The 26,772-nt window shown below is 49.3% G+C and overlaps 1 protein-coding gene across 1 annotated transcript in view; it reads left to right on the top strand.

Annotated features, from left to right (window-relative positions):
* The first annotated feature begins 512 nt into the window (after positions 1–512).
* Positions 513–26,772, top strand: part of DOC2B (double C2 domain beta) — a 93,065-nt gene continuing 66,805 nt past the window's right edge. The window contains exons 1-2 of the mRNA XM_063146487.1: positions 513–972; positions 23,294–23,373. Coding sequence (XP_063002557.1) covers positions 627–972; positions 23,294–23,373 — 426 coding nt within the window. The 5' untranslated portion in view covers positions 513–626. The remainder of the gene's footprint in view (positions 973–23,293; positions 23,374–26,772) is intronic.

Raw genomic sequence — 26,772 nt, 5'->3', positions numbered from 1 at the left:
TCGTCGGGCCGGCTGCAGGAGATACAGAGGAAGAAAGGCTGTTTCTGGCACCCAGGCAGGCAGCAATCCTGTCGGTTTTAAAAAGGAGAAAGAACAGCCCCCCGGGGACTTGTGCTCCTCCCATGGCAATGGGAACAGAGCGAAGGGGAGAGGAGGGGACAGAGCGGCAGGGGAGATGCCCTGGCGCTATCCGGCGGTGACTCGGGCGCTTCGCGGCCACGGCAGTTTGAACCTCGGCTGTCCACCTGCCCCTGCCTTTTAATTCCTTTGCCGCTTCGGTTCTGCTTTGTTGCTAGCTGGTGACATCACTCGCATTGCCCACCCCCCTGCCTCTTATCCGTGTGTGTCGTTCTCTCCCTCTCTCTCTCTCTCTCTCTCTCCCTCTCGATTTGCAGACACAGGCGGTGAAAGAGCCCAGCAGCATGAACAGATTGCTGGAGCTTCCCAGGGCAAGGAGAGACACTTAAGGTTCCAGTGGAAACTCTCTCTCTGTGTCTGTCTGTCTCTCTTGTCCTCCCTTTCTCGGGCCGCCTGCTTGGCTCTGTCGGAGGGGGGTCCCATTGGAAGGGAGCTGTCCAGCTTTGGAGCGATTCTCCGGCGAGTTTCCCCTTCGGGAGCTTGTATGCATGACTCTCCGGAAAGGCGAGAAAACCACGATCAGCATCCAAGAGCACATGGCCATTGACGTATGCCCTGGCCCCATCCGTCCCATCAAGCAAATTTCGGATTACTTCCCTCGTTTCCCTCGTGGACTCCCTGCCACCGTCAGCCGGGCCAACAGCCTGCGTTCCTCTGCCAGCCAGGCCGCGGTCAGCCCCTCGGAGACGGCGCCCCGGGAAGAAGACGAAGATGTGGACCAGCTTTTTGGGGCGTATGGCACCGAACCGGTGGAACAGCCCCCCAAGCAGCGGGCCAAAGAGGAGGCGGAGGAGGAGGCGGTGGACGCCGAGGGCTACGAATCCGACGACTGTAGTAAGTTCCCGCGTCTCCTCTTGGAAGTGCTTCGTTGGGGAGACGGGTTGGGGGCTTGGTTCTGTCTGGTTCAGAGTTCTCGTCTGTCTCCACAAGCTGTTAAATATGGATCCGATTGGGATTCCAATTTACTCTGATCTCCGGCCCTTGGAAGCCGGGGTATACCTCGAAAGGCCAGGCAACCTGTCACGTATAACGGGCACGATCCAAGCGGGCATTTCTTCCCTTCCTTTGCGCCAAAGCGGTCATAGAGCGTGCGCAAGGCGCAGTTGCGCCAGACCCCCACGGATGAGAACGGGGAGCCCCTGGCACCCAAAGCCCTTCCTTGAGGGTACTGCTCGGACCTCGTTGGGCTGCGTGGATAATGGCGGTGGTGGCATTCGAGGGTTTGATTTGTGTGAATCCAGGCTGGGGGAGGAGGGGGAGGAATCTGCCAGGAGAAGAATTTGGGAGCTTCCCTAGAAACTCTTCCGTTGACAGAAGGAGAGTTGCTAACTGCACAGGGACACCCTGTTCCAGAGCCTCTCGGAGAAACTGGCGTTCTTCCGATCCGTTTTCGCTTCTTTCCTTAACCCCCCTTGCACATGTCCCTCTAAAGACTTCGGCTACGGTTTTCCTCCTTCCGCTTCAAAACGCCGTTCCTTCCTCTCCCACTGTCCGTCTTTCCCATCACAAGCTGTGTGTCATGTGTGTGTTTATACCATCTCCGGTTGCTTCAACCTTTTGCATTCAAACCCTCCTGTGCTCTCCGGTTTCTTAATCCTCGCTCCATTGTGTCTCTAACCATGAAGCGCAAGAAATTCCATCAATCCTCTTTTGTTTCCTGAGCTGCTGGCTTAAATAAGCCCCCCCCTGCCCACCCTCCACCCCCACCCCCCGGCGTCCCCTCTGCCTCCGGTTCCTCAATGTCATCGCATCGCGGTCGACCACCTTGGGTGGGATGGGCGGTTGAACGTGGCTACAGCGCAAACCCGCCGCTGTGCCAAAGGAGGCTACTCCACAACCCCCTCCCTCCTGGGCAAAGATAAACAAGCAAGGGGAGACCTCACCCCGCCCTCCCGGGTACCCCCCATGTACACCCCCCTTCCGCCCTTTTCCGCTCCGGGATCTTGCAAAGAGACACCAGTTGCTTGTGTTCCTCCAGAGTGACAGTGTCAAAAAGGGAGGTGTCATTTCAGGCCTTTGCCTGGTTAGCGGGTTTTGCTGATAGAAAGGGGTGACTGTGTGTCCGTGTGTGTGTGTATGTGTTTTTGTGTGTGTGTGTGTGTGCTTCTTTCTAAATACAACCCGATAGTTAAAACGACTTAGCATGTTGCATGGTTAGCTGGTTATGTCAATATGCAGGGGTGACTGTTCTGTGTGTGCTTGTGCGTGTGTGTTTCTTTCTATGTGCAACCTGATTGTTAAACTATTCAGCACTTTATATGGCTAGCGGGTTTTGTTGATATGTGTGTGTGTGTTGGTGTTTGACTGCGTGTGCTTGTGCGTTTCTTTCTATGTGCAGCCTCATAGTTAAACTATTCAGCACTTTGCAAGGGTAGCTGGTTTTGTCAATACACAGCGGCAATTGTGGGTGCTTGTACGTGTTTTAAAAAGGGAGGTGGAAATGGAGGGTGTTAAATGTTGCTGCACCCCAACAGCCCAGGCGATAAAAATGTAGCTTTCTCAAAAGATCTGAAGCCTGAGTGACATACAAGCCTTCCTACACCCTCCGCATTTTCCCGGGAGATATTTCTTCGGCTTACTGCTGGCAGGATTACACCGTGGGGACTTCTATTCAGGAAAGAGAGAGAGGCGGTGGCGTTGCGTGGAGGTGGTGTTGGTGTGCGCTTCTTTTTGGGGGGTCTAACCTGATAGTTAAACTATTCAGAACTTCACACGGTTAGCTGCCTTTTGTGGATCCGTAGAAGTGGCTGTGTTTGCGTGGCTGCGTTGGTGTGATGACTTCGACGTGCAACCTGATAGTTAAAACTATTGGGCGCTTTGCATGGTTAGCTGGTTTTGTCGATAGGGGGGACTGTAGTGCTGGTGTGTGTGTGTTCCTTTCAGTGTGTACCCTGGTAGTTACTATTCAGCACTTCGCACGGTTAGCTGGTTTTGTCGATAGGGAGAGGTTACTGTGTGTGCTCTGGTGTGTGCGCGTTTTCTGTCTATGTACAACCTGATAGTTCAACTATTCAGGCCTTTGCAAGATGGAGGGGAGACATGATAGCACTCTTCAGATACTTGAAAGGTTGTCACACAGAGGACGGCCAGGATCTCTTCTCGATCCTCCCAGAGTGCAGGACACGGAATAATGGGCTCAAGTGACAGGAAGCCAGATTCCAGCTGGACATCAGGAAAAACGTCCTGACTGTTAGAGCAGTACGACAATGGAACCAGTTACCTAGGGAGGTGGTGGGCTCTCCCACACTAGGGGCATTCAAGAGGCAGCTGGACAACCATCTGTCAAGTGTGGATTCCTACACTGAGCAGGGGGTTGGACTCGACAGCCTTATAGGCCCCTTCCAACTCTACTATGCTATGATTCTATGATTGATACCCAAGGGTGACACGTGTGTGTTTATGTGTCTTTCTATGTGTGTGTTTTTCTTTCTACATTCATCCTGAGAGTTAAACTAGCTTTTTGGGAGTTCTCAATGAGTGTTGCATCTGTTTAAGAAGTAGAAATTCTATCCAGGTAAGATTCTTGGCATCTGTTTTCCACCTCACCAGCACGCAATGCCTGCTGCCTCTCTCTTTCCTGAATAGAAGTCCCCATGCTGTAATCCTGCCAGCGGTAACCAGAAGATATCTCTCCAGGGAAAACGCAGATGGTGCGAGGAGGCTTTGCATCACTGACGCTTCGGATCTTTTGAGAAAGCAACGTTTTATCGCCCGGGCTGTTGGGGTGCAGTGACGTTCACCTCCACTTTTCCTCCTCCTCTTTTTAAAACAAAAGACCCCTTTTGATATTGGGTTTTTTTATTTATTTATTTACAATATTTATATACTGCTCCCCTCTGCAAATTTCAGAGCGGTGTACAAGATAAAACGAAAGTAAAAACAGAATAAAACACTTGAAACAGATTTTAAAAGAAGCAAATGCAGTGACTCATGGCTGGACGTTAAGGAAAGTCTTCCTGGAATAATGATGTTTTCAAGAGGTGCAGAAAGGAGTACAAAGTTGGCACCTGCCTGACCTCCAGAGGCAGGGAATTCCACAGGATAGGGGCCACCACGCTGAAGGCTCTTCCCCTGGTGGACTCCGATCGGAGGATGGGTCGATGTGGAACCACCAGGAGCAGACCTTTGGATGACCTCAGGGACCGGGCAGGTTGGTAGGGGAGAAGGCGCTCTCTCAGGTATCCTGGTCCCAAGTTGTTTAGGGCTTTGTATACAAGTACAAGAACCTTAAATCTGGCCCGGTAGCGAATAGGCAGCCAGTGCAGTTCCCTCAACAGAGGAGTTACATGCTGGAAAGGGGCCGCTCCAGACAACAGCCGAGCTGCAGCGTTCTGCACTAGCTCCAGCTTCCGGAGCAGCTTCAAGGGCAGCCCCACGTAGAGCGCATTGCAGTAATCCAGCCTTGAGGCTACCAATGCCTGTACCGCCGTGGCCAAGTTATCCCTGTCCAGGAGAGGCCGTAGTTGGTGAACCAGCCGAAGCTGGTAAAAGACACTCCGAGCCGCCACGGCCACTTGAACCTCCAGCGACAGAGATGGGTCTTACCCCCAAACTACGAACCTGATCTTTCAGAGGCAGGGCAACCCCACCCAGAACAGAGGGGTTTTACCAGGGCCTGAAAGTGCTCAAGGATTTGGCATCTACTAGCTGGGCATTGGAGAGAGAAGAGAACGCCCCCACTGCTGTTTTCGTATATTCGTTTTAAAGGGCTCTCTTTTTAAACGCTCCCTGAATTAAGGTGTGTCTCCCCCTCCCCGCTCTTTTAAAACTAGTCCAGCCTCTCTGTCTTGACAGGCAGAAATTCAACCGGCGATGCTTTACTCAGCGGTGATATAGTTGAATTTTGGTTTGTGTATCTGCTGCAGGCCAGAGACGCAAGTGTGCCCACGGATTATTTCTGTGTTTACCTCCGTGCTCTTCATATGTTTCACATCTCCCAAATCCTACTCCCCCCTGCGAGATATGTTGGCACCCCTTCCAGTGGTTGGAAGGGCGGGAAGATTAAGATCCTGATCTTTATTTGATTGTTTCCTTGCAAAGTCACTCAGCCCTCTTTCCCCCCTTCCCTAAAATTAGATATTTGTGGACTACCTTGCAGGGCTGTTCTGGGGACAAGTCAGGGACTGTGTTAACTGCTTTGGACTGTAGCTCAGCATGTTTTACAAGCAGAAAGACAGGTGTAATCCTCAGTTTCTTCAATGGCAGGGCACCGTGCCACGAAACGCCTCTGCTCCAGAATCCACAGAGCCCCAGTTGTTAATTGGAGGAGGTGATAATTTCTGACAGACGAGCTGTCTGAGGCCGTTCTTTGGGATGTTCAAACATATAAAGTGCAGCCTCCCCCATGAAATGTTGAATTGCTACACGGAGGCAATCTCTTTCACTGTGTATCCAACCATGTTTCTAGCTCAAGAGGACTAGCAACTTAATTCTTTCCCCCCTCCCCAAACAAAATCTTGAGTTCCTGGGATTCTAATGGGGTGGGAGGGGGAGGAACTTAAGAGGAGGAGGAGGAGTTGCCTCTTGCTCCATCACAAAGCCATCTTCTCTTAAGGAGCTCCTTGCCAAGGGAAAGTGTAATTTCGCACAAATTCTCCATTGAATCCCTTTATCTTGCAGAATGCACTTTAGGGTGCAACATTGAATGTGTTTTGCCCCAAGGGGGAATTACCTGGCAGATGGCTGTCCAGCTGCCTCTTGAATGCCTCTAGGGTGGGAGAGCCCACCACCTCCCTAGGTCATTGGTTCCATTGCCATGCCACTCTAACCATCAGGATGTTTTTCCTGCTGTCCAGCCAGAATCTGGCTTCTTGTCACTTGAACCCGTTATTCCGTGTCCTGCACTCTGGGAGGATCGAGAAGAGATCCTGGCCCTCCTCTGTGGGACAACCTTTCAAGTATTTGAAGAGTGCTCTCATGTCTGCCCTCAATCTTATCTTCTGCAGGGTAAACATGCCCAGTTCTTTCAGTCTCTCCTCGTAGGGCTTTGTTAAAGGTATGGCCGTGCACAGCCCCTCTCACCTCAAAGGATGTTTGGGAACCACTGACATGGCCCCGATTCACCACGTGCTATCTTGGTGCCAAAATGGTCCCGACTTGTATTCGGGCCTGCCAAATCGGCCTGCCTCGCCTTGGATTCGGGGTTTCAGCCCGAAGCGGTGCACAACGAGCCTTGAAGTGCTGAAAGAGAGGGAAAGGTTGGAGGACCATTCCCCAACCGTTTAACTACCTTGGTAATTTACTAGCCGAGAGCTTCGGCTATTGGGAGGTATAAAAATGTAATAAATAAATAAATAAATAAATAAATAAATAAATAAATAAATAAATAAATAAATATTAGCATCTGGAAGGCAGGACAGCTTCGAAATGCAGGCTCATGTCTCGAGCCAGAGTTCCATGTACCCTCCGGCACACACGGAGCTCTGCGTTGGTTCCACGCATGCAGGAAAGCTACAGCGGTTGCAAGAATCTTGCTTTTTAGTAACGGCAGCATCCAGTGGCAATTTGCACATGAAACAGGCTGCACCCGATATAGAACATAAGTGGGAACACTTCTGTATTGTCTTCATCGTGTCGCTTCCCGAGGGAGTTCGTTGGATGCATTCCGCTTCTTGTCAACAAGTGTCAACCAGAGATGTAGTTGAATGTGAGAACTGAACGTTCATTCTCCATTCATCGGGCTTGTTCCCATCCCGGCTTCTGGCCTGTGAGATGTGGCGAAGACGTTCACATACCTGGAGGGCCTCTGAACGTCCTGGGCGAGGGGAGAGAGACCGTTTTTCCCCCCTGTAGGAAGAGGCTCCGTGTGGCTAATTTGCATTGCTAATTTCAGCTGTCATCGGGCTCACACTGGCAGCCCTGGTGGGTAGATGCAATGGGTCAGAGTACATTTCCCATCACTCCCTCGCTGGGAGTAATGGGAGATGTAGTCCAACACATCTAGAAGATGTCAATTTGCAGTGAGGCTAGTCTCCCATACAAGAGGAGTTTCCTGCCCCTGTTTCCAGAGGTAATTTACTAAACGCTGCCTCTCCCATTGAGCTCAAGTGAGGTTCACATGACATGCCAAGACATGGTTCACACAACATTCAAGGCTCTGACCAAAGGGAGACTTTGCGTATTTATAGATGAACGCTTTTCCTATTGTATTGTGTTTAGATTATGTTTTTCCCCCTGCTATTTATTTTTATTATTGTGCTAATGATCGTTTATATATTGGTTTAGGGGTTTCCCCTTCTTCTTCCTGTTCTATTAAGCACACGTTTCTGTATTGTTTGTGTAAGTCACTTTGAGACGGTTCCCACCCCCCCTGATAGTTGTGTTTTTTAAATGGCATTTTTAATGTATTTGTTTTTATGTTAGGCTTTCATCAAGGTTTCGTTTTTAATCTGGATGTTCATGTTAGCCACTTTGAATGCCATTTTATTGGGGGGGGGGCAGGGGCGGAGATGCAGGATATTCATTAATTCAGTAAATAAGTAATTAAGATATCAAAGCTCTTGCAGAGGTTACAGAAGGCTCCAGAGAAATTGAGCAAAACAGGTCATCCCCGCAACTATCTGAACGCGTGCTTGGGCACACTTAAATTGGGTGCATTGCTTCTGTTAGCTTCCAGGAATTGCCCCCCTCTTCTTCACACAGCTCAGAGTTAAACTATGGAACTCCCTACCACAAGATGTGGTGATGGCCACCCATTTGGATGGCTTCAAAAGGGGGTTGGATCAGTTCCTGGAGGAGACGACCATCAATGGCTACTAGTCCTGATGGCTGTGTGCTACCTATAGGATCAGAGGCACCAGTTGCTGGGGAACATGGGTGGGAGGGTGCTGTGGCGACGTGTCCTGCTTTGTGGGTCCCTGGTTGACAGCTGGTTGGCCACTGTGTGGACGGAGTGCTGGACTAGAAGGACCCTCGGTCTGATACAGCATCAGGGCACTTCTTCCGTTCTTATCTCCTGAAACCACTGTCACTCAGAGGTGATGGACAAACTGACCCGATGTTAGGCAGCTCCTGAAGCTTCCATTCCTTAAAGCAGATGCAGATCAAACACGCAAAAGATAATGGGAGTACCATGGTGTTTTCTTCCTTTCTTTTTTAAGCCTTACGTTGAGCCTCTTTCAGATAGAGAGCCAAGCTCCATTTCAGAAAAGCTCCCAGGGGCCGCGGTCCAGTGGTGGGCCGCACCAGAGGCAAAAGAGGCGTGGCCAACCCACCCCCCCCAGATGACAGCCTATTTCAGCTTTGAGCACTTACTGCCGGTAGCAAAGCCTCAGGAGACGCGGTTCCACCTTTAAGGACGGGAGGGAAAATGCACAAACGCCGGGAAACAGTGGGATGATTCATGGCTGATCATACAGGGCGGGGCCAGTGGAATGGGCGTGGCATCTGGGAAAGCAGATTCACAACTGCTGGCTTATGGGGTCTCGGGTGGGGTGAGCGGTATTCCTAGCCTCAGGAGGGGAATTAAATCCTACACAGGAACTCGATACTCTCGCTCCCAAACGTCTAATTCTCCATGTAGAATATTTGACTGCTTTTTTAAATTATTATTTTACATCTCTTTTCTTTTCCCGAGATCGGTGTGCTGCGAGAAATTATTTAATGTTTTCATTGAGAAAGGGTTGCACAAAGGAACGAAAAGTAACCCACCCACCTTCCATGAATCCAAAGTAGTGATCAGGCTAGGGATGTAGGAGGAATTTGCAAAGGAGTCAAATGAATTCGCATTTCTATGAATCTGAATTGTGGATTTCACATAGACCAGCTTTTTCCGAGCCAAGTGGATTCCACAGAGTTCCAGAGCTGCTGCTTCTCCTCCTTCTCGTCCTCCTTCTCCTCCTCCTTCTTATCCTCCTCCTCTTCCTCCTCCTCCTCCCTCTTCTTCTTCTTCTTCTTCTTCTCCTCCTCCTTCTTCTCCTCCTCCCTCTTCTTCTCCTTCTTCTCCTCCTCCCTCCCTCTTCTTCTTCTTCTCCTTCTCCTTCTCCTCCTCCCTCCCTCCCTCCTCCTCCTCCTCCTCCTCCTCCTCCTGAACTTTTGGGGTGGATTTGCATAAATTCTGCAAGTGGAATGAAATTCCTATCTGCCCTTAAACAAATCCAATTCTGTCCACATGTGGCCAAAATACCCCAGATACCAGCCGACTTCAGCTTTGACAATGGAACGAAAGACACCTCACAATCCCTGAAACACAGGTGGAATGGATTTAGGAAAACCTGTACACCCCTAATCCAGTCTCACCAGAAACTGCCCATTGATTCTCCAAAAACAAGCCTCAAAAGGCACTCAGAACCTTTTCTTTAGCAACCCTGATTACAACCAGGTTTGTTTTTCTGCCCGAAAGAGCAGTATAATAGATGATGCAGGATATGGCAAAGTTGCCACCTTTTCTCACTGCTAGGCAGAAATTAAGAACACCAGAAGAGCCCTGATGCTGGATCAGACCAAGGGTCCATCTAGTCCAGCATCCTCTTCACACAGTGGCCAACCAGCCATTGGCCAGGGACCTACAAAGCAGGACATGGTGCAACGGCACCCTCCCACCCATGTTCCCCAGCAACTGGTGCACACAGGCTTATTGCCTCGAACACTGGAGGTAGCACACAGCCATCAGGACTAGAAGCCATTGATAGCCTTCACCTCCAGGAATTTATCCAAACCCCTTTTAAAGCCATCCAGATTGGTGGCCATCACTACATCTTGTGGCAGTGAGTTCCATAATTTAACTCTGCGCTGTGTGAAGAAGTCCTTCCTTTCATTTGTCTTGGATCTCTCACCAATCAGCTTTATGGGATGACCCTGTTGGGCTCTAGTATTTTGAGAGACGGAGAAAAATGTCTCCCTGTCCACATTCTCCATACCATGCATAATTTTGTACCCCTCTATCATGTCTCCCCTCACCCACCTTTTCTTCAAGCTAACCAGTCCCAGCTGTTGTCACCTTCCCTCTTAGGGGAGATGCTCCATCCAGCCCCTGGATCATTTGAGTTTCTCTTTTCTGCACTTTTTCCAGCTCCATAATATCCTTTTTTTAGGTGTGGTGACCAGAATTGTACACAGTATTCTAAGTGTGGTCCCACCATCGATTTGTATAAAGGCAGTATGATATTGGCAGGTCTACAAGCTGTGCACCTGGCAGAAATCCTGTCTGTGATTCTAAGAGCAGCAGGCAGAAATTCAACAGGTGTCTTCCCCCCCCCCTGTTGGTTTGAGCAAGGAGCTTTCTCCTCTTACCTTGAGCGTGCATCAAGTCCACAGAAATGATATTTGCAACTCAAAACTTTTGCAATGTGGCCATGATTAACCCTAATGGGGCATCTGCTCTCTGCATCTCTTAGGTCTGTGTTGCTGACTGTAAGACAAACACAGATTCAAAAGCATATCAGAATGACTCAGCAAAACAAAACAAAAAATCAATGAAGGGCTGTTTTTGGACGGGAGCGGGGGTGGGGAAGGACTGTGTCTCCCCCTCCCGATCATTAAGCAGCCAAGATCCTCACCATAAAAAAATTCATTAGCAGCTGTTGACGATGTCAAAGACACCGAAGATTACAGATTCGTGCTAAAGCCAAACAAAACTCTGCAAAAGACGTGGAGAGGCTGAATTGTGCGAGAAACAGGAAGAGAGCAAAGTTTTAGAAATGACTGTGATACTTCAGTGGGGGGGAAACGAGTCGTTTTCTTCGCATATTTATAACACTGCTATTTATAACGCATCCGTTTGTCTCTCCTGCTTCGGATAACGCAAGACGCAGGAAAGGGGTCTGCGTTAAAGGTCCGTCTCCTCCTTCCCCAAGCTTAATTCCAGATTTGGGAGCGTGGAAAGGAATTTGCCTGATTTGTGTTTGGAGAAGCGGTGTACCTCAAATTTTGAAGCTCAGGTCCAGGTTATTTGAAAGACCGTATTCTTCCTTATGAGCCTGCTTGTGTTTTAAGATCTTCAGGGGAAGCCCTTCTCTCAGTCCCACCACCACAACAGGCACACCTGGTGGGAACACGGGACAGGGCCTTCTCGGTGGCTGCTCCAGCTCTCTGGAACTCTCTTCCCGGGGAAGCTAGACCGGCTCCCTCCTTGATGGGTTTTAGGAGGCAGGCAAAGACTGTTTTGTTCCGACAGGCCTTTGGCGAATAATCAGAACCTCTGTCTCTGCCGGGAACTTTTAAAACGGTCATTTTAAATGTTTCAATGTTTTAATATTGGAGCATATTTAATATATTTTTAACTTTTGTATGTTTCTATTTATAGGTTTTGAACGTATATGTTTTAAATTTTGTGATGCCGCCTTGAGGCCCAGCATTGGACAAAAGGCGGGATATAAATATAATAATTAATAATTGCTACTAATAAGCGGTAATCAGCAATGTGCAGACCAAAACTCAACTATCGTTTATGAATTCCTCCGGTCGATATCCCAGCTTTTTGCCAAACACGGCGCTCAAGTTATCCACTGAAACTGGAGTTCTTTCATCAGTGAGGAGGGGAAGGGTGGACACGCATGTAGATGCATGAATAGAAGGAGGGATGCATGTAGGATACATGGTGTGTGTGTGTGTGTGTGTGTTATAGAGAGAGCGTCTATGGATGTTGAGTTGGAAATAACTGATAAATTGTATTTTGGTTAAGGTTGTCTGATTGACTATACTTTTAAATGTCCTTTTAGGAGAGTTTGCCTTGTGTGAAACTGGTTTTCGTCGGCGTGTAAAACTGTCAGCTCCAAGGAGTTGTTCAGCACGTGCTCCACTGGCTTGTGCTCAGACTTTGGGCAGGCTCCATGTCCTTTCTGACTAGCCACGCCTCCCATGGCAGCCATTTTGTGATGGTGCCCAAGAGAGTTTCTCCAATTCCATTCAGCTGGCCCTGCTTCATTTCCGACGTGATGCCATGGACTTCAATTCCCATTGGCCCCAGCCAGCATGGCCAATGGTCAGGAGTGCTGGGAGTTGTTATCTAAAACAGCCGCTGGGCTTTAGGTTGGGAAAGGCTGTGTTGGTGGAATATACGTCTTGGCGTTCGTGGCAGGAATATACGGGATCGCCCTGCGAAAAATGCTGCTAGCTGTATTGAAATGCATCCTGTTCCCCTTGAAATTTTTTCAATGCTTTCCCGGCTCAGGGACCTGTCTGTCTGCCTCCAGACGTCAGAGGAGGAAAAAAGGCACCCATGAAGAACATCAGAAGAGCAGACCCAGGGTCCATCTAGTCCAGCGTTCTGTTCACACAGTGGCCAACCAGCTGCCGACCAGGGACCCACAAGCAGGACACTGTACAACAGCACCCTCCCATCCATGTTCCCCAGCAACGGGTGTATATAGGCTTACTGCCTCGGATATTAGAGGTAGTATATAGCCATTGGGACTAGTAGCCATGAATGGCCTTCTCCTCTTCCAGGAATTTATCTAATCCCCTTGCAAAGCCAATGGTGGCTATCACTTCTTTCCATAGTTATGGAAGGGATGATCGAGGTCCCTGCATCTACTTCTTCTCCGACCAAGCTATGGGGCTGAGTTGGCCTCCCCTTCAGTGTGATGTGTTTATCGTGGGAGGAAGGCGTGGTGCAGGCCACTCAGTGGCCCTCGGATTCTCTGGCTGATGGGTGAGACCAGAGCTGGCAGGCCAAGGGAATTGTCGGTTGGAGCTGTGTGTTCCTTCTGGCAGGGTGGTGGTGGGGTGAAGCATGGTCCCTGTGGCCCCTCCCTCTCTGGAGGATGTATAAGGCACCGGGTTGGCCTCCCCGTTGCCCTGATGTTCATTTTGGGAGGCAGGGGGTCAGCGTCTATGCACTGCGCACTGTGATGGCTTCCAGATTTGGAGGGCTCTTGGGCAACGTGCCTTCTGTGACCCCTCCCACAATGACCCAACCTTCTCACCACCATACTCACCAACTGCTCTTCCTCCTCATGGCTACCGCCTGCTTACTCAGCAGGCAGAGAGCCAGGGAGCAAGGAAGCTGCGGCATCTGCTGCTCCCAGTTCTCGCCACCGCTGTTGTCTCAGCGAGAGGGAGAGGCAAGTGAACCAGCAGGCTGCAATGGGGAAGAGGAGGAGCAACTCCAGGGGGTGCTTGATATCGGGGCCCTGCTGGGACGTGGGCCCTTGGAAGCCGCCCCACCATGATGCCCACTGACGCCAGTCCTGATTGCTCAGCCGTCTCTCTGTCATGCTCTCTTGCACTTCTATTCCTCCATTGATCCATTTTTGCCATCCAACCCTCCGGCCCCCTCATTCCCCCAAATCCCGGGCGTCCACCAATTCTTTTCATCATTAGATTTTTCCACAAAAAATAATCATCTTGTTCCTTTTAACTCCACCAATCCGTTTCTTTTCCCTTTAGTTCTCTGTTCTGGGAATCAAATACAAGTGTGTGTGTGTGTGTGTGTGTGTGTGTGTGTGTGTGTGTGTGTGTGTGTTTAAAGGCAGAGAAGAGTCAATGGGCGAGGGCCATCTTTTAAATTGAAAACGCGGAACGCCTAATTGCTTGTGACACCGGAGGACTGTTTAACTCCGTGAAATATAATTGCCCCCATGGACTGTGGGGCATTGATGACTGTTTTACAAGCCAGACGTATTTGAGGGGGAAGTGTTTCGGATAAAATCTTCCCCTGTGGCACACGGGGGAGGTGGGGAGGTAGAGAAACACGTCATTTCCCCAAGGCTGAGGAAATTGCTTATTTTCCCCCTCCACCCTAATGGTGACGGCCACCATTAGAGTGGAGGGGGGAGATCCGTGATTTCCCCAGCCTTGGGGGAAACCGTGTGTTTCTCCCCCTCCCCATGCCAATCGGGGCCTTAAAGTCATTAAGAGGGCCTATTGGTGTGGCGGGTGGGATAGCAAAGCGTGTTTTCCGGGGCCTCCGGAAAGTGTGCAATTCCCCCAGCCACGCCCCCCCCGTGAGTTCTCCGAAGTCTAGAAGCTACTGAGGGAACTGCTTCAAGTAAGTTTTGGGGGGGCTGCTGTCCAGGTGGCAGGACAATTGAAAATTTCAGCAGGGGTGGATCTGCGTGCTACTTCACCGGGCGCGCTTTGCAGCTCGCAATCCCTTCCGAACATAAGAGCGAATTTGCGAGACGAATCGGCATTGGGTGGCCTCGCTGGTTGCGTGCCGGCAAAAGAGGTCTTGCCGGCGTCGGGGCCAGGTTACGAATCCGAGTTCCCGGTTTGTTGAAGGGGCCGTCCCCGGAATATCCCGGGGGAAAGCAAAACCACTGCGTTTTGCCACCGGGACGCATCTTCTGGGAGTTTCTGACAGCAAAGTTGATCTGTGTGTGTGTGTGCGCGTGTGTGTGCTTTTTTATTCTGTGAGCTTTTCAACTGAACTCCTGTGGTGCCGCAACATTCAAGTGTGGTTGACAACAGGGTGTTGCCCCCTACAATGCACAGCGCACAACAAAACATAGTCTTCTATCTGCCAGTCTAAAGGTTGTTGGGCATTTCTTCCAATCATTTTTCAGCCTTCACCTCCTCCGGTCAGGGGTCTGCCTGGGATGCAAATGAAACCCGATTATCTCGGGAGTGACCGTCAGGTTCTCCACTTGCACATTGCCTCCTCCCCTCCCCCCCGCTCCCACAAAAGTGGATTTAGGGGAGATGAAGTCTAAAGCAGTGGCCTTCCCAATCTGGTTGGATTCAAACGTTCATCATCCCTGACCGCTGGCTAAAGGGAGTTTGAGTCCAACGATATTGAAAGAATCATTAAGGTGAATGCATTCGGTTCACCATTTTGTGGTTAAGCAGCGTGGTTTAGCGTGTTGTCTGAATGGGGCCGCTGTGGTCCTACAGGAGTTTTGTGCTGCATAGAGGCCAAGGTTGGGCAGAAGGTAGCTCTCCAGCTGTTTTGGACTTCAGCTCCCAGAATTCCCTGCCAACGTGGCCAATGGTTGAGATATTTATTTATTTATTTATTTATTTATTTTAGTTATTGCATTTATGTACTGCCCCATAGCGGAAGCTCTCTGGGTGGTTTACAAAGAGTGAAACAGTGGACATTAAAAACAAATATACAAAATTTAAAAGCATAAAAACAGACAATATCCATTTAAAACAACTATTCTGGGTCAGTTAAAAACTCAGCATATGCTGTTAAATGCCTGGGAGAAGAGAAAAGTCTTGACCTGGCGCTGAAAAGATAGCAATGTTGGTGCCAGGTGAGCCTCGTCAGGGAGATTGTTCCACAATTGGGGGGCCACCACGGAGAAGGCCCTCTCCCTTGTTGCCGTCCTCCGAGCATAGTGTACGGGTAGGTTCATTTCGGGAGAGGCGTTCCATCAGGTATTGTGGTCCCAAGCCATGTAAGGCTTTATAAGTTAAAACCAGCACCTTGAATTGGGCTCGGAAACGTACAGGCAGCCCATGCAAGCGGGCCAGAGCTGGTCTTATATGCTCGAACCTTCTGGTTCCAGTTATCCATCTGGCCGCTGCATTTTGCACAAGCTGCAGCTTCCGAACCTCCTTCAAAGGCTGCCCCATGTAGAGCGCATTGTAGTAATCTAATTTGGAGGTTACCAGAGCATGGACAACTGAAGCCAGGTTATCCCTGTCCAGATGGGGGCATAACTGGGCCACCAACCGAAGCTGGTAGTAGGCACTCCATGCCATCGAGGCCACCTGGGCCTCATGTGACAGAGATGGTTCTAGGAGAACCCCCAAGCGACGAACCTGCTCCTTTGGAGTTGAAGTCCAAAACATCTGGAGATCAGCTTTCTGCCCACCCTTAGTGTGGATGGCCTACGATCCAACCAGAGATGGACACCATGACCTCTTGCTATCAAAAATAGTTTGGAGGTTGTGTTTTCTCATGGCTCATGTTCATGGCTCAATCGCTGCTGCCAATGGCCCGAATCCATATTGAGAAAGAAATATTGTTCAAGAATCTGCCAGGTCCGGGATGGATCGATGTTCTGCCAGAAATAAAGACTTCATTACTCTCCTTACCTCCGCCCCCTCCTGGAGTCCTTGTATCCCAATTATTCTTCAAAAGCATCCTCTCGTTCTTACTCACCTGGGACTCCAGCCAAACGGGAGGCTAAATCAAGAGTGATCATTGGCTTCTCTGCTCCCCCATCCTGTCTTCTTCATTCTGGAGGGATTCATCCAGTTGCCTCAGATCTGGGTGAGAAATGCCAATTTGTCTTATTATTCTGGTCAAAATCGGCAGGCGCGACACATTTCTCTTTATCTTCCTCCCCCTTGGCTTCATGTTTTTCCAAACAAGGACATCTTAGGCCTTAGCTAGATCAGGCCACATGATGCACAGGGGATCCCGGGATCAGGGAGGGATCATCCCTCCCTTGCCCTGGGATACAGCCCTACACTTTGGGCCTGCTTTTTCCGCAGCCATCGGGGTTAGGGTGGGGAGAGCGGGGAAACCAAATAATTTTTTTTTAAATGCTTACCTTCAGCGTACAAGCGTTTGTGCGCTGCCGTCGCTTTAAAAATGGCGGGCGCGACGCCTCTCTTCCTGAGGTTGTCACGCCTTGACACAGGACTCGAGATGAGGCCTAACCAGTGCCGAATAGAGGGAAACCAGTACCTTGCGTGATTTGGAAGCTATACTTCTATCAAATGCGCAATTTCAGGGCGAAGGGGTGGGCCGTGGCTGAGCACTCACCGGGGGAAGCCGAGTCTTAAAAGAGGCTCACGTGGCCCGGAATGGGGCGGGCACCCACTGAGGCACACGCAGGGTTGCTCATCCACCCATATAAAGTTCCTCCCATTCTTTAGCCAATCCCCACTTCCCTGCCCTTTCTGACCGTTGGTGAAGTCCCGCCCTGCAGGGCGACAGAGAACACGCCCTCTCCATATCCTGCAAATCTCCAAATCTTTCAGAGATTTGAAAACACGGCCGTATTTATGCTGTGGGCATTCGGTGGAGATCCAAAGACGTCCAACTTCATCCCCCCCTCCCCCGGAAAAGAAAACAGGGCGATATCGACTCGGGTCATGACTTCTGATGGAGTTTCCTTGCGAGTTTCCCAAATTATAGAGCGTTGTAAGGGTTACCCGGAAAATCCAGGCATTTTGCGCATTTTATTAAAAATAACGGGGGAGGGGTTGGAGACTCACTGCACGTTCGCCGCAGCATGCAAAGGCCACGCTTTTCATCTTGGTTATAAGATGCCGCATTTCTTTTCCACTTAAATTTATCTCCCTCTTAAAATAACCTGCGTTTTTATCGCAAAGCCCATCAGCCTCTGGATAATTTGAAGAGGGAAAACCTGGAGAGGAGAGAGAGAGAGAGAGAGAAGATGGAAGCACATTAATGAATTCAGCTTTCCTAACGATTTCTTTTTCTCCCCCTCCCCCAAAGAAAAATCATTGCAGACGAAACACTGGCACTGTCGTAAGCGACCCTGGATCGTGGCCTGCAGCGTTGTTGTTTATGAAAAAGTTAATTATTTTGGCCTTTCAGCCTGTGCAAAGGTCAGTTTTGGGGGAGCTGAGATGGTCATAGGGCACACCAATGGAGCAGATTTCTCAACTTAAGCTAGCGCCGTTTCGGCTTTTGGGGAGCTTCGCCTCTTTAATTAAAGGCAGAACCGGAGACAGAATGTCAAATGTGAAACTCAGCAAGCCGAGGGAAGACAGCAGGCCTTCCGCGACGGCGCGGAGGATTTTGCCCAGGGCTTCGGCAGGACGAAAAGACGGCTTCAAGAGGGGGAAACTTTCCAGACGTTTGACCGATATCAGGCACCGCATATCGCTCTGGGCTGCTGCGGGCGAGAGTCGTCCGCTGTGATATAGCATCTTTTTCGCGCTGCGCTCAGTTTGCCAGTAAGGGAGCCTTGGAGAGGCCTTTCCGCCTTTCCGAATGTGGGGGAAGCGGCACAAAATCTGTGAAATGAGCAAAGGGTTGAGGGAGGGGCCAATGAAAGGAGGCGTGGCCATGTGTGGAAACTCCAGAGGGTCAGATTTGGACCCGGAGGCTTTATTCTCTCTGAGTTCTCAGACATACAGCAGGGTCATAGAATCATAGAAACGTAGAGTTGGAAGGGGCCTCTAAGGCCATCCGTGCAGGAATCCATCGTAAAGCATAGATGGTCTTTCCCATCCCTCTTCCTTCGGTCTCCTCGCCCATTTTTGTTTGGGGAGAAAGGTGGGGAAGCGATCGAAGGAAAGAGAGTGCCCCACGCACAGCTGCTCCCACATTATTCCCCCCCCTTCCCCGACTGATGAAATGCGGCTCATAAATTGGCTGCCATCTCCCTGATCCCGTTTGGCAGAGCTGACAGCGAGCGGGCGGCTTTCGTCTGCTCGCCGATCAGCTGGGAGGTTCAAGGTGACCTCGGGATCAGGGCGGGGGAATCCCTGAGCGGTGTGCTCCTTCATCCGCTCCGACTGCGTGGATCTGAGCTCCTTAAGACAGATCGCTTCGGGACGTTCAAGGGCACGCCGTCCGAGCCGGGTGGAGGTGCATTCGGAGCAGATGGCCCGGGGCGTGTCGGCTGGATTGAGCCGCCGCCGAACCTGGGGGGAGTTACTCTCATCTCAGCCTCGCTGAACGCCGCACGTAATGGCAGCCATGTGCCAGGCCCGTGCCTGCTCGAACGTGCACACTTCTCTTTCCCTCGGTAGCAGAGGTAAAATTTGGATTAGAGCATAAAGCCGTCTCCTCTATTGCCTGAAAACTGGCACTTCCTCCTCGGCTGTGGTTTGTGCAAGCCTGCCCTTTAGTATTCTTATCACAGCCTTAAGGACTAGAGCCTTTTCTTTCCCAAGTTTTTATTTTGTTTTGTTTTTTGTTTAGGATTTTCAATCGTACACCAAATGCGCAGAATTGCAGAATATTCAGAGGCCTGATGGCTCAGTGCTTAGTAGCACATATGCAACTCCTACTATTGTAGTAGTAGTAAGAGTAGCTAATGCTAATAATAGGTAGTAGTAGTAGTAGGTACTACTAGTAGTAAAATCTCATTGGGGGAACTGGTTAAAGCAGAAAAAGAGGGAAAGCTAGGTTCTGAAATGTACGTGATCATAATGCGGCCGCAAAAAGACCATCTTCTGTCTAGGCTTTTTGAATATTAAAAACAGAGATTTTTTCATACACTCGCATCCATTTGGCTTGGGTTCAAAAATCTGAAACCCATCTGCCACTGAGAGCAGAGCCTTGATGCCGACTCTGAGATAGGACAAAGATGCAGGACTTTGAACTCTGGAACTAAATAGCTGGCATTTTCAGGACGCTTTTGTGTGTATCCATGAGGACTGGAAGCCTTAAGCAGGATCCAAAGCATTCTGTATGTACCTCCTGGACCCGAAGGGGTGTGATTCTGTGCAGGTTTTCTGCCACCCCAATGCTGCCTATTTTTAGACCCTTGGCTCAGCAATACTACAAGCGAAAAGGATCTTGGAATTGTTGTAGATCGCAAGCTGTATTTGAGCCAACAGTGTGATGTGGCTTCAAAAAAAGCAAGTGCTATTTTGGGCTGCATTCATAGAAGTGTAGCTTCCAAATCGCGTGAGGTACTGGTTCCGCTCTTATTTGGCCCTGGTTAGGCCTCATCTTGAGTCCTGCGTCCAGTTCTGGGCTCCACAATTCAAGAAGGACGCAGACAAGCTGGAGCGGGTTCAGAGGAGGGCAACCAGGATGATCAGGGGTCTGGAAACAAAGCCCTATGAAGAGAGACTGAAAGAACTGGGCATGTTTAGCCTGGAGAAGAGAAGACTGAAGGGAGACATGAGAGCACTCTTCAAGGACTTGGAAGGTTGTCACACACTGGAGGGCCAGGATCTCTTCTCGATCCTCCCAGAGTGCAGGGCACGGAATAAGGGGCTCAAGTGACAGGAAGCCAGAATCCCAGAAGTCCAAATTGGGGAATCTTAAAAGTCCAAATTGGGACCCCAGATGGGCTGGATTTCACCCGTGAGCCTGAGGTTGAACTCGCTTGATATAAGCCTTCCATTGAAGTCTGGTCACCGCTGAAACAACACCTGCTTTTTAGCTCCTGGGTTCTAGTAAGCCAGCTTACGGCTCATTGGAGAAATTTGACATTTGGCAGTGTGGGAGAGGTGCTTTGGGGGATGCCTGTTTCGAAGTAGAAAAGGTGTTTGTGTGTGTGTGTGTGTTTGTGTAAACCCGCCAGTTCTTCATTCCGTACAAAGAGAGAAAGCGCAATTGCGTCGCGGTTTTTCGAAGGCTGTCCTTCTGGGCATGCTTTTGCAAAACACTGGAAAATTGGCTGTTTGGCTGCCATAATTGGATGCCTTAATGAGGCCCTGTGGATTTATTCTCCCTGCCTTGCCATCCAATTTTAATAGTCCCGTTTTAGCTTAGCCAGGTGGCGTCTGGTGGGGCAGGGGAACGGTGCCTTCCCTCGGGTGGGGAACTCAGCGACCGAAACTGCCGGGTTTGTTGGCTTTAGGAATTACCATTGTGTCTGCAGGATCAGGCCCCGGCGCTTCCAGAGACCAAAACAGCCTGTGGCAGCTGGAGAGAAAGCGGTACCTCTGCCAAGGAATATCTGCTGCTGTGCGATTAAAGAATAAAAGGTCCACTGCTTCCCAAAGCATCATTAGGAGGTGGGGGTAACTGTTCTCCATTTCAGAGTGTCAAAGGGAAATTGTTGCACCGGCTTGGCTTGCTACCTTACAGAGATGTCGAAGCAGAGGGGTGGGCTGGGGACATCCGTCACCATCACGATCCATCCACCGCTTCCAGAACTCGTGATGCCAGCTATCAAATTGAGCTGTCACCTGTGACTTGTGTGCCAAACGCCGGCAGTACAGGCTTACTGGCTCATTATTCCGTTTGCTCACCTTTGGCCGGATTGCAGATTTGGGGTCAGGAGCCTTGCCTGTCTCCGGGCTTTCTAATCTGGGGTCAGGGATATCGGCGTTGAACCAAGAGCCAGAAGCTGGATAAGAGCTCTAGCTATTTATGCAAAGGGTGACCACATTTCGAGCACCCCCAAAGTTTTAGGGGGTTTGTTCCGAGAATGCCAAGTTTAAACCACTGCTAGCCGCAAACAGGGCTACCTTTGGCTCTTGAATGTAGGAATTTTAAAGCAATATTGTTTTTTTGATGAAAGAAAACACTGCTTTATTTAAAAACGAGGGGGGGGAATATTCCTTCTGAAATATTGCATAAGAGAGTCCTCCCCCTCACCGTTTCCCCAAATTTCCCGTTTAAAAAAGGATTCTTTCCCCACCATTTATTTTCCATTTTCCTGGCCTTTGCAACTCTATTTCCACCCCTTTGCCACTGCTCAGCCACACCCCCGGGCCCTGCCTAGGTATACTGTTTTTCTCTAAGTGACTATGACATCATGAAAGCATGACATCATGAGGTCCCATGACATCATTACAAACCATCCCATCAGGCGACAACTTTGGGGTACCTGGCCACCTTAACTACCTGGGATCTTAAGCACTCACCCTTCAGTGGCCCCATTAGGTGCAGAAGGGAAGAGCAGGCTGTGCAACATCAGCCTCTCTGATTGGCTGCAGTTTGAAGCCACTGGATTGGCCAAGCCTGGTATAAATAACTAGAGCCTGTTTCTTTTGCCTATGGATGTGTGAATTTGTCAATTTTTTCTGTCCCGTTTGTGCTTTCCCCCTCCATAAAAAGACTACACATCTATTTATGGCAATTCATACGCATTTCCATTTATTTCTTATTTATTTGTTTATTTATTAGGTTAATCTTTGTAAATCGCTGAGTTTTGGCTTATTGGTCGGTCAAGAAATGTAATAAGTAAATGGGATGAATACTACTACTACTACTACTACTACTAATAATAATAATAATAATATAGAGATGATGTTATTATTTATACTATTGTTATTATTATTAGTTTATTTTAAAAGACAGCACTGTAGGGATTTGGAAGTCATGTACAACCTATTCATCTTTTCTGCATCTCAGCATCCTATTCCATTCCTTTCAAATCCTTCCCGTTTTTATGCACGGTGCTAAATTTAACTGGCTTTGGCAGTCATTTTCTCTCTTCAATCTTTCCCCGTCTCCGCCTACACTAGCACCCACCTTGTTTTCTTTCTACCGTTCCGTCAAGCGCTGGCTTCAAGTATGTTTTGCAGCCCTTGCATTTCCGCTTGAGTCCATAATCTCTATGTGAGTACCATCCAGGGCTCTTACTACATGGGCAGGGGGTTGTGGTTCTGGCATGGTAACATCATGCGGGCATGGAATCCGGAGAAGAGCTTATGAATTTTCAATTTTAGGAAGCCAAGTTTCTAGTCTTCATGGGGTATGCCAAGAAAAAAGTGGGGGGTGGAATGGTAGATGATGTTCTGACGTTAATTGTTGAGTGGATTAGAAATGTACTACATAAATAAATAGGCTCAGGGTGCAGTGCTATGCTCGTTTAGACAGAAAAATGTCCTACAATGAGTTGTAGGAGTTCTTTTCCTGCCTAAACATGCATAGGATTGCACGCTCAGAGGTCTTCTCAAGTGCGCCCAAACCAAGTGACCCAAACCAAGCACAAAATCAAATTATAAAAACCAAACTGCTAGAAGAAAATACTCTTGAGTATTAGATAACCAGTATTTATTTATACCAAACAGATGCTGGGTATCTACTACTCAGTGGTAAGATCCGTCTGAATCCAGGGGGGTTGGATTTAGCCAAAAACAAAACTACGAGATCAAACATTCCCTGCATTTTTCTGATCTTGTTTTTAAATCCTTCTAAAATAAGAGTCCCTTATGATATTCAATGGCAGTGAATTCTGTAAGTTCTTACGACCAGGGTGATGTAGGCTTTTTCTTGTGTGTTATTTTTACCTCACGATTCTACTCTCTCTTTACTCCTTTGCACTCCAGTTTCCTTTTCTTTAAAAAAAAAAAATCTGCCTTTGGTACGTGATTTTGGAACACCCAGAAATAGGGTCACGTGCAAAATCAGAAAGCATTCATGAAACATGAGTGGAGGTTCAACCCTAGACAAACTCCCGATGCTCCATTGAAGACAACGTACCTCTGAGAATTCGTTGTCCTGCATTCCCTTTGGGTTTTATCAGGGGATTTTCTTCTCTCGAATTGGTCTGGCCCGATTTTTCTTGACTTAGGAAAACATTCTGTGATCTTGATTCCATGGGGATCACATAAAGTCCTTTGGACTCCTCAGTTCGATCCTGCCATTGATTTGCATTCAGGAAGGAGCACAACTGCTTTGATTAAATTTCTCCTTTTTCATCTCTTCCAGCTGCCCTGGGGACGTTAGATTTCAGCTTACTCTACGATCAAGAAAACAACGCTCTCCACTGCACGATCAACAAAGCCAAGGTAGTGGGTGTTTCAGCATCATCCATGGCGGGTTTTTTTTTTTCATTGCTTGTGGACGGGGGACGACACACAACCACACTCCAAAAATCTAGAATTCTGTAGCAGTGTTGAAACCTCTTGGTGGTTCAGTTTCAGAGTGAACCTTCATTCTTCAACCTGTGGCTCAGTTCAGACAACACATTAGTCAACACAGTGGGAAAACTCCACTCAACGGTTGAGTTTTTAGCGGGCGCTCCCCACACAACATGTTCTAACACCACCATTGTGTGACTGGGCTACTGTGGAGTTGAGGAATCCATCAGGTCATTTGATGGATAGTTCCTCCACCCTTTCTCCTCCCCTGGTCCTCCTGATGGTATCCCATCAGACATTGCTGCAAAAAAACCCCAATCCTAGTGGCTCTCCTAGAGCGACACTCGCTCCTTTCAGTGCTCTTGCCAGGGAACTCTGTAGCCAGTGGGAAAAGTCAACTCAATGCAATGGAAAACTCCACAGAGCCCTCCACACAAAACAACAGATGTGCAGGAACTCTTCTCTGCACAGCATGGATTTATTTTCGAAAGCATGGAGTATTTTCTAAAAAAAACACAACCTCCACCATGTGTTGGAGTTTTCCCTCCAGACAACACATTTCTCAACGGTAGTGTAAAAACTCCATCGTGGAGTTCTAAAACCACTGTTGAGAAACGTGGTGTCTGAACTGAGCTTGTGTCTTAGGGTTTAAATGTCCCATTTGCCCATTTTTTCAGAGTTTTCAACCTCTACTGGGGTTTTTCCAGCCATGTGAGGTTGTTTTTGTTAGACTTAATATCAAGGGAGCCAGTACTGGTAACAGAAGACTTCAAGACGCAGAAATGGGCTACTACCTTCAGGCAGGCTTTATACATTCTTCGGGATATTGGGGAGATCCACTTGGGTGTGTGTGTGTGGAATTGGATGAGTTTTCCTAGGTTGCCACCCCGGACTTCGTTCTGCAGCGCCCAACTTGATCTACGGCGAGTTGGAACAGTTTACGGATTTTCTAGTCATTTTGCAGCTTCCCCCCATGACAGATTCTGCGATTTGCGCACATGTCTGAGTGCGCAAATGACAGCCCAAATTGCACAAATTCGGCTGAATTTGCACAGGCAATTCGCGTAAACTGATTGGCGATTTGCACAAATCGCTCCGAAATTTGGGCGAACTGCAGACTCTGCGTGCGGGGGAGGGGGAACGCGCAAAAAGAGTTCCCGGAGTTTGGGGGAAAGTAAGCAGCTCAGCCACGGAACACGCCACGGAACTCCTTTGAGTCCCAAATGAAGTGGATTTCCCAATGACGGAAATCCCTACACATTCTACAGAATAAAGTGGTAAAGTAGGGGGCGAATCCATCCTCAGTTGTGACCTTACCCCTCTAGGTTTCTGCACATGGCTCCACCCCCTTCCCTAGTCCCGCCCCTTTCCCTAGTCCCGCCCCCTTTTGCCACCCACCAATCGTTTATGGTTTCTGGTCTTTTGCATGGTTTGACATTCTAAAAATTTGCCGCCCCTCCCCTTAGGCTCAGCAGTTGGAAATAAAAGCTTTAAGCTCAAATGTTGCTTTGAGCTCCACCCACCACTGGAACGCCCCCACCCCCCTGAGAGCTTCTCTGGAATTGAGTCGAGTAAACGAGCTCCAGCGTGGGCTATTGAAGGATTCCGAACTGCAATTCAATGGCACGTGATGGAAATTCTGCAGAGGCGAATGGGGCCTGGGGACGTCAGTCGTGGGTTAAAATCCCAGGGGGATTTGTCTCCCCCACCCCGGCCCCACATTTCTCTGGATGTTCTCGCTGCATCTCTCCGCATGATTCTCTCTCCGCCGCCGCCCACACCACCTCGCAATTAAAAAAGCGGGACGTAGGAAGGAACATGTGGTGGTATTCAGGGAGAGTGGGCTGGTGGATGGATACCTGGGCACTCTCCAATCGACAGACCCAAAGATGGACGTACACAGCCAGAGAAATGCAAATGCTGGCAACTGTAGTGGTGAATATGAGTAATTCCCGCTACCCAATCCAATGCTGGTTACTTAATTGGTCCCTCTGTTTTCCTTCTCTCCTTTCTTTTTCCCCGCTATGTCATTTTTTTTTTTTTAAAAAAAAGCAAACTCCCACCCTGATGAATCTCATCTTCCGAAATATCAGCTTCTTAATGTTGCGCTTCTTTCCATGGGGAGGCAGGGCGGCTTCTTCAGAGGGCGGTTGTGCTGCTTCCACCTCGCTCGCTGGGGGGTTCTTCCACAAGCGGCTTTCTGCACAGGCCCGTAAGGCGGGCAGCGCTCTGAATTGGAGCATGCGAGCCTTTGCTAGCTAGCTCTGTTGCGTCCGGAGAAGGCAGGGGAAAGTTAGAGCAGAGCTAAAAGCAGCCGTTGAAATGCCCTCTTCATCACAACAGTGAAAGCTGCAGGAGCTATTCTAGAGTGACCAGATACAACAGAGGGCAGGGCTCCTGTCGAAATTCCCGCTTCATCTCAACTGTTAAAGCTGCAGGAGCTATTCTAGAGTGACCAGATACAACAGAGGGCAGGGCTCCTGCAGCTTTAACTGTTGTGATGAGGAGGGAATTTCACCAGGTGCTGACTGCCTACAAATGACACCGGCTGTCCTCCTTTCCACAGGGTCACAATAGTTATTATGTGGATAGGAGGCATTGAAACGCTTTCCCCCAGAGGGCATTTCCAGCAGTGGGTGGGGCTGGCTGCCTGCCAAAAATGGGGCCGGTCTCAAAGTGAAAAGGGGAAGCCCACCCCCATTCCACAAATACCAGCCTCTTGTAACTTAAAGCTGTTCCTGCGAGTAACAGAAGCCCAGAAGAGGCCTTTCAATCGTTTTCAATGATTGGGGAATGAGCAAAATCACCCAACACTTTGTTGGCTGCGGAAGGGGGCGGAGTCAGGGGGCGTGGCCTCCTGGCCACTCCGGAGGGCTGAATTTGGAGACTTTGTCCCCAGGCCTGGAGTTCTGCGCCCCTGACATTCAGCCTTAGGGCTTCTCTTTCCCCTCCCGGAAAGAAAGAAAGAAAGAAAGACAGACAGAAAGACAGGAGCTATTTACAAGTGAGAGCGACCCACAGTCAGCCCACGCAATGCTCCATTCCTTGATGCCCGTGAGCGGTTTGTCAGCTCCTCCGTGGTTCCGCGAGATGCCGTCCGTCGCATTCCGCGAACGGCTTTTCTTGGCGCCTGCGTCATTGGCAGCAATTGGCTTTTTGTGTTTGTCTAAATGCTCATTTTTGCGGAAGGGTAGAGAATTATATGCACAATTGACAGAGACGCTTATGTGTGAGCGTTGCAGCATAGCTTCTCCTGCTGGGAAGAGCAACCAGCTTTTAGGATTGTCTGTGATTTGGGGGAATATTGAAATTGGGGCAGAAAGATGT

The sequence above is a fragment of the Elgaria multicarinata genome, chromosome 22 (assembly GCF_023053635.1).
Source record: "Elgaria multicarinata webbii isolate HBS135686 ecotype San Diego chromosome 22, rElgMul1.1.pri, whole genome shotgun sequence".
NCBI lineage: Eukaryota > Metazoa > Chordata > Lepidosauria > Squamata > Anguidae > Elgaria > Elgaria multicarinata.
Note: the sequence above shows the minus strand (reverse complement) of the source record. Positions and strands in the feature narration are given on the sequence as shown.